This window comes from Otolemur garnettii, unplaced genomic scaffold, assembly GCF_000181295.1.
Source record: "Otolemur garnettii isolate 467f Iridium unplaced genomic scaffold, OtoGar3 scaffold00266, whole genome shotgun sequence".
NCBI classification, from domain to species: Eukaryota; Metazoa; Chordata; class Mammalia; order Primates; family Galagidae; genus Otolemur; species Otolemur garnettii.
Window position 1 is genome coordinate 261,491 of NW_003852661.1, and position 7,636 is coordinate 269,126.

At 38.5% G+C, this 7,636-nt stretch overlaps 1 protein-coding gene across 2 annotated transcripts in view; it reads right to left on the bottom strand.

Moving 5' to 3' along the window:
- The window catches only part of ELMOD1 (ELMO domain containing 1), a 64,711-nt gene that overhangs the window by 10,716 nt on the left and 46,359 nt on the right, over nucleotides 1–7,636 (bottom strand). The window contains exons 8-10 of one of the 2 annotated variants that reach the window (XM_003802943.2): nucleotides 4,890–5,023; nucleotides 2,776–2,844; nucleotides 2,262–2,285 (exon numbers count right to left, since the gene is read on the bottom strand). In XM_003802943.2, coding sequence (XP_003802991.1) covers nucleotides 2,262–2,285; nucleotides 2,776–2,844; nucleotides 4,890–5,023 — 227 coding nt within the window. The remainder of the gene's footprint in view (nucleotides 1–2,261; nucleotides 2,286–2,775; nucleotides 2,845–4,889; nucleotides 5,024–7,636) is intronic. The other variant, XM_012813481.1, reaches the window with a different exon arrangement.

Below are 7,636 nucleotides of genomic sequence, written 5' to 3' on the forward strand. Positions count from 1 at the left end.
AAAGAAGGATGGAAGAAGGGGGCACTGTGGTATTTCTTTGAGTTGCGTTTCCAGCTAAGCCATAGCAGCTACATTTTAATCTGCTTTATTATTGAGCTTCTGAATAAGACTGAAGAAAATGTTCCACCATGGAGGATTCTGGAAGTTCTGCCTCACATCCCATTCATTACCTGGTGTACTTGTGCATCCACCTGTTCCCTCCATACTGAAAACACTTTGAAGGCAGGAGCCATGTCCCACTTTCCTTTGTGTCTGATAGAACTTTCATTTAGTGTTTTACCCTAAAAACTACAGTTAACATTTGAACTAAATAAAACTTAAAAGCCAGAGTTGTAACACACTTAGTTTCTATCTAAGTAGGAGAAAGGAAGATTCTCTAAAGTACACGGCAAACACTGTTTAAGACACACACAACACGTAACCACAAAAACATCACACAAAACTGGTATTTAACTATGTATACTGTCTACTCTGCAAATGACTAGCTGTAATTCAACGTAACTGTTTTTAATTCATGTTAAAATATGTCACTTGTTTTAAAGTGTAACTTCTAGACCAAAAACCAAATAGTCAGCCAAAGAGCCATCAGGAGATTTTTACCTTAAAAGACTCATAGCCAAACTAAAATGAGTTGTGTGTGAAGTTAGGAAATTTTATAGATAAGAATTTATAAACATCTATTTTCTTCAACAAAGCTTTTAATACATTGTGTCTCTATTTTTGTCAAGTTAAATCTCTATTTGCACTGGAAATAATTTAAAAAAGGCCAAATGACTTTCACTCATATGATTACTTATAAGAGATCCTGGCCCCAAAAGATTGGATTTGTCTCGTCAGGAAGAAACAAATGCACGTAAAAACCAACAGTCAAAATTCCTCCTCCTACACTTCAGTGCACCTTCATCTCTCAAGTCACTCTAGGACCGGACAGGTGGTATTTGCAAGGGCAGTAACGTGTCACGCTTGCGGAAGGACAGACATGAAAGGCTTCCCTTAGCATGTAACTTCTCTTTGTTGAACACCTGATGTTCAGGGCTTTGCCGAACCTATGCTGATATCAAAATTGATCAATATCTACTTCTTTCAGACACTGGTGAAGGAGGACCAGCATTTTTGAAATGCTCTGATTTGCATCCAGTAACATTTACCGTCAATTTGAAGTAATCGATACACAAATTTTATTCCATTTTATTGTAGTTTGAGGAATTAAGGCATGATATTTTACTATGACTAAAAACATATGTGCACACACACAAACGCTAATCTCTTCTTAAATAAGAACAGTCACTTAAACCCCCAATACCTCCTCTGGTGCCTGACGCAGGTGAAACATCTAGAAGGTCTGTTTTAGAGAACGGCTCACAGACAAAATTAACTCTCCTCCAATGGTTAATCAGAAATATTTTAAGCTTATTGTCACTTTAAAAGGACCATGGAGGATTTGCGTCTTTGGAAGACGTTCCTCTAGGAAGTACCACCTGATAGCACATACAGGCTCCAGCCGATCGTAATTAGGGGAGTTCAGAGTCTCCATGTTACAGAAACGTGCAGTTCAGAAGATATAGTTCACAAAAATCTAAACAGCTTCTTAAAGTAAATAAAAGAAAATGAATTTTTAGTTTTATAAAAGATTATAAATGTAAATTTGGGAAGGATAATATAACTTAATGAACCATAAAAAACCCCAGTCAACCTATTCCTGAATTTGGATAATATTATGATAACATTTTGAATTTATTTAGCAAGCATGAGTACTGACAACTAACCTACCATTATACTGAGGGTAAAAATGTCATATATAACTATGATTGCAAAATAGTGGCACTCATAAGAAAAATAACTAATATACACACATATTTACTACCATTTATAATAATCAAATTAGAAACTTATTAATAAAAGAGCAAATTTGCTCTGGACAACAAAATTTCCAAACAAAATGCCCTTCTCTGGGGGTTGGATGGAATCAGAGATGCCTGGTGAGATGTTTGGCCGTGAGATGAGTCTGCACAATGTTTTTCCAACCAGATTCAATGACAGTGGTAGAAAGGCTCTTAGATATTTTCTATCAGATTAGGCTAATTTAGCTTCCAGTTTACTAAAACACAGCCTACAGAGAATTACCTCTAATGGGTAAAAACTTGAGAAATGTTTGTTTTTAAAAATTTTCCGTAAATTTCTATTTTGTGAAAAAATTCTTACCCATACTTATCCTAAAATAAAATAAAAGCAATAAAACACAAAAGCAAAGAAAAAAATACCTTATTTCTTCTTTAGTGATATCCCTTTAAGTAATCAAAGAAAAAACATTTAGAAAGGTAAATGAAAAATACAAATAGTTTAGAATCTGGAATTTTATAAAAAATAAAATAAAATAAAAAAGCATCAGCAATTGCGGAGTCACTTGGTTCCCGACCTCAGGCCTTCCCTTCTCCCCCTCACAGCCCTCGGTGCCCCTCTCTGGACCCTTTCTCCCAGGCCTGCCCTTCTTCCACGCCCACTTCCCTAATCTTCCTGTAAACTAGTGACATTTTCAGTCCCTTTAAATACACAGCCTATCTGAACAGTGCTACTCTACACCGTGAATCTTACAGTACGTACCCAAAGATTTTACCCTCCTCTCCAGCATCTGTCATAAAGGGTTTGCTCAGAAGGGCTTTAAGCCTCACTTCTGGTGAGCTGACTTTCTGGAGAATCTCAACAGAGCCATAAAGAGATGAAGTTAATCTGATCTAATTTATAAAGCCTAACCCACCTTTTATTTTCAGCAATTACCTGCATTTGGGATGAAGAGAGTCGGAGAGAACCTGCTGAGCCGCAGTGGCGTCCCTTTCCGCAAAATACCTGCAGTCAAAGGGAGAGAAAGCCAGGGCTGCACACTGCTGGGTGCGCAAGCCAGGTGAGGCCACGTGGGTCCAGGGATCAAAACCAGATAAGATCACCACTGGCACCAGCTCCTTCAGAGAAGGAGCTATTTTTCATAATAGAATTTTCCAAATATAAGGCTATGCTAGAGTAGCTGTGAAAGTCAGACAGATTTAGAAATGTACTTAGTACATTTGACAATGTCATTAGAGCTTTGCCAAGGACTTTATTTCTAAGAAGAGTTACAGAGGAGCAGGCCGGATCGCTCAGCGTTTGTGGGTCTCAGAAGGCAGGAGCCTGGGTGCTGGGACTTGGTGAGGCGCCAGGCCAGTTAAAGGGCATAGAAAGCAGAGACTCAGGAGATGACAGAGGATGTTTTTCAAATGCATTTTCCTTGGAGAATATTCACTGGTATTCAAATCTTTTTTTCAAGAAAGAATTTCAGTCTATTGGTCTGGGTAAAGTGCTGTAGTGTCATCATAGCTCACAGCAACCTCAAACTCTTGGGCTCAAGTGATCCTCTTGCTTCAGTGTCCCAAGTAGCAGAGACCACAAATGGCCAGATAGTTATTCTATTTTTAGTAAAAAAAAAAAAAGAATAGAAAAAAGGGTCTCCCTCTTGCTCAGGCTGGTCTCAAATTCCTGAGCTCAAGCTATCCATCTGCCTCCGCCTCCCAGAGTGCTCTGATTACAGGTGTGAGCCACCATGCCTACTGAATTTTAGATGAATGAAAAATATTTTATGGAGCTTAGACATGTTAAAAAAATTCTATTCCAGAGGAAAAGGGGTAGTGAATTGTGGTGGGTGCCTGTAGTCCCCAGTACTTGGGAGGCTGGGGCAAGAGAATTGCGTAAGCCCAAGAGTTTGAGGTTGCTGTGAGCTGTGACACCACAGCACTCTACTGAGGGTGACATAGTAGGACTCTGTCTCAAAAAAAAAAAAAAAAAGCATAAACAGACAAATCCAGGCCATGGGATATTTTACAGGACAACTGACCTGGAACTGTCTATAAGTTAATGACACTGGTGGGGAGAGGGACAAAAAAGAGGGGAAAAGGGGGGAGAGATTGCTCTAATTAAAAAAGACCCAAAGGGACACATTAACCAAGTGTAATATGTAGATCTTATATGGAATTGCATTAGAAAACCAGCTGTAAAAGACGTTTTTGAGAGAACTGAGAAACTGGAATATGGACTGGATATAGATGACACCAAGAAATCACTGTTAATTTTGTTAGATATGATAATGGCATTGTAATTAATGTAAATAATATTAATGTTTCTTAAAACTACATATTAAAATATGAGGGGTGAAATGAAAGTGTAGGATTTCAATTTAATTTTTCTGCCAAAATAGAATGTTGCAAGAATTTCAAAAGATTGGCAATTACCGAATCTGGGTGATCAACGTAAGGAAGTTCTTTACAATCTTCCCTCTGTTTTTGTATATGTTTGAAATTTTTCATAATAAAAAATTTTTTAAATGTATTTGAGGTTTCCTTTAAAAATCTATGAAGCATGTTGAAATAGAGGGAAAGTGGTAGGAGCTTTTAAAAATTTTATGCACCTGAGTTACCTCTCAGGGTACTTGAATGTTTTCTTGCAGTCCTCTGGGAAGTGGCTGTTTTTTTTTGTTTGTTTGTTTGTTTGTTTGTTTTTGAGACAGAGTCTCACTTTGTCACCCTCGGTAGAGGTTGGGGGTGTCATAGCTCACAACAGTCTTGAACTCTTGGGCTCAAGCAATTGTCTGGCCTCAGCTTCCCAAGCAGCTGGGACTACAAGCCCCTGTCACAATATCCAGCTATTTTTAAAGAATGGGGTCTCCCTCTTGCTCAGGCTGGTCTAGAGTTCCTGAGCTCAGGCAATCCAGCTGCCCCAGCCTCCCAGAGTGCTAGGATTACAGGTGTGACCCCCCGCTCCCGGCTGGGAAGACGCTTTTAAAACTGATAACAAAGTGGATCCACGTGGCCATTTCAGTTAAAGGAGCATCACATTGATACTGAACTATTCTTCATTTTACTTACTGCAAATTGTACAGTCCCAGAAGTCCCATTCCTCGAAAGTCTGTTTTCGGATCGTCACCTTGGAAACCAATTTCACACCACTGCTTGGAAATCCGAGATTCCAGGGGTGTATTGGGTTTCAAGAATTTCCATAACTGAAGACAAAAAAAGAGAAGTACCTTGTTGATATATACACACAAATACCATTTCCCACTAGTTCAGATTTTGAAAACTATGTTATTCAAGGAGCATTTGCAAATCTGAATATATGCAAATACATAATTAAAGATGCAATTATATTTTAATTATCGCTGATAGCAGTTCTCAGAGTATGTTCAGAAGACTGCCTGCAGGTACCCAAGACCTTTTTAGTTGGCCTGAGAGGTTACTTCATAATAAAGTAAGAGGTTATTTGCCTTCCACTCTCATCTTCTGAAGAGTGCACGGTGAAATTTTCCAGAGGCTGCAGAACATGTCAGGGTGTCATGGCTCTGAAAGCATTGGAAGATAGACTTCTATTTTTTAGCATTTTAAATCTTTCCATTTTAATTTCTAATTTGAAAATTAGGTGGATAGAAAGATAATTTCCTACAAAAAAGGCCTTTGGTGCTGTCAAAAATATGTAAGGGTGTAAAGGGAAAGGAGAACAGGAGAAAATTTGAGAACATCCATTATTTGAATCCTGGGAAACGGCTTCCTACTTTTACATCAAAACTTGTATCAGCATTGTCAGCAAAGAGAAAAGCAGACTGACTTGAGTTCCATCTCCCAGGTCTCGCCTATGACAGGAGTGAGACGAAACACCATCACGTAGGTGGAGGAAGATGTCAGCAATGTTCAGAAACAAACTTCAAAACGTATTTTCATCTCTGAGAGTTACGTAAAAGAATTTCAATTGAAATCAATTATATGTTAATGGACAAGCATAAATTCTAAACTTTATTCTATTCACTGCTTAATAAATTGGTTCTGTTCTTCCAAGTTTTCTGCAGAAAGATTCAGTACAGAGAGGGAGACTGAGACCCAGAGTTGTATAAAATGTGATGCCCAACTTAGTTCCAATAGAGATGGGTATAAGAGCAAATTTACTTTTTAGACTATTAATATTGAACGGTATATCTTCATGATAGAGGCTATAAATTCAAATTCAAAATTTCCATACTATGGCTATATTATACTTCTTATTTGAGAAATCATGCAATTTCTGAATTGCTTATTCTATATTACATGAATTTTAAAGCTTCAATATTCAAATATCTTGCTTTATATCAAATTATCACGTATCTGACACTTTATAAAACATAACATTCGATGACAGAAAATACTAACAAATAAAAAGCTATAGTTTGTTTTGTCAGTGTTTGTTTGTTTGTTGTCTAATTTAGACACTAATCTAAAGTTACTTCTTATTCATAATATACAGTATTTTATGTTAGTGCCCTTATTGGTAAATTCAATTTACTAAAGAGTGAGAAAAAAACTTCAGAGGAAAGAAAGTAAATCTACCATGCTTGAAAGCAAAATATCACACATGAGTATACAAAATCTCTTTTCATATAATCCATAGGAGAACACGCCAGTGCTCTGCATTTATCAGAACAGAAAATGTTTTAGTTCATTAGAAGAGGCTGCATTACGAGACCGAGTAATCATCAGGAAAAGGTGTCCTTAAAAAAATCCTTTAGGAACTGATTTAGTTCCTGCCACAATGGAGGGGAAAAGGAATTAAAATGTAAAGCCCATCACATTCCTTTAAATAACAATTTGAAGTCATCTCAGGGCCCTGCCTAACTAACAACTACCTGCTTTCATCAAGTGAGTGGAGCTACATGGCAGGAGCAGGCGTTATGTTGGCAGGTAGGTTAGAAACCTTCCTCACTAGGTGAGTGCTTTATCTGGGAGAGTAAAAAGTTTGAATGATGAAGTGCTTTGAAAAGAAATTTCATTGTAATGATTTCATGGATTATACCAGACTAGACTAAATGGCTAGAAAATGTTCTCAATTAAGTTGTTAATCCTGTTTTGGAAGATGAAAGCCCATTATGCTAAAATACTTTTATGAAGTACAATTTTGTGTATTTTTTCTGTTAAAAAAAAATCCTCATGCTATTTTGGTTCTCTTCTGATAGACAGGCTCTTCCTTAAAAACACAATAGTGGGAGGCAGGGCACTCGTGAAGGGTGAGGTCGTTTCTCGCTCTAGGAAGCCGACTTGAAGTCTGAACTAAGCTGGGGGGCCTGTGGTGGGCCTCTCTGAGGAACTCGCTTATCTAAGACTGTACTACCGGGAAAAGTTACACAAGGCCACCTGCCAAGTGCAGGAGGCCAGGGGCTAGGCAGAGTGATTCTCACGGTGGTGGTGGACAAGCTTCAGATGTGCAGGCTGACCTCTGAGTCAGCAACCTTCATGGTCTGTTCTTTCTGCTGAACTCTCTCCCTTTGAACTTGGCCTTATTTGAATACTTCTGTCATGTCTCAGGTCTGCTTCAGAACAGGAAGGACAAGGCCATGTATTTGTCCACTGTCAAGGCAGAGAGTTCAAGGAGAAGCAACTTCTCACCCAGGAAACCTCTTCCCGTCAGGAGAGGGTCTTTTAATTCCGTTTTCTATTAAGTGCATGGATTCACTTAAAATTTTGCCTTCATGTCTGGCTCGTCGCCTATAGCTCAACCGGCTAAGGCGCCAGACATGTACACCTAAGGTGGCGGGTTCGAATCCCCAGCCCGGACCCGCCAAACAACAATGACGGCTGCAACCAAAAAATAGCCG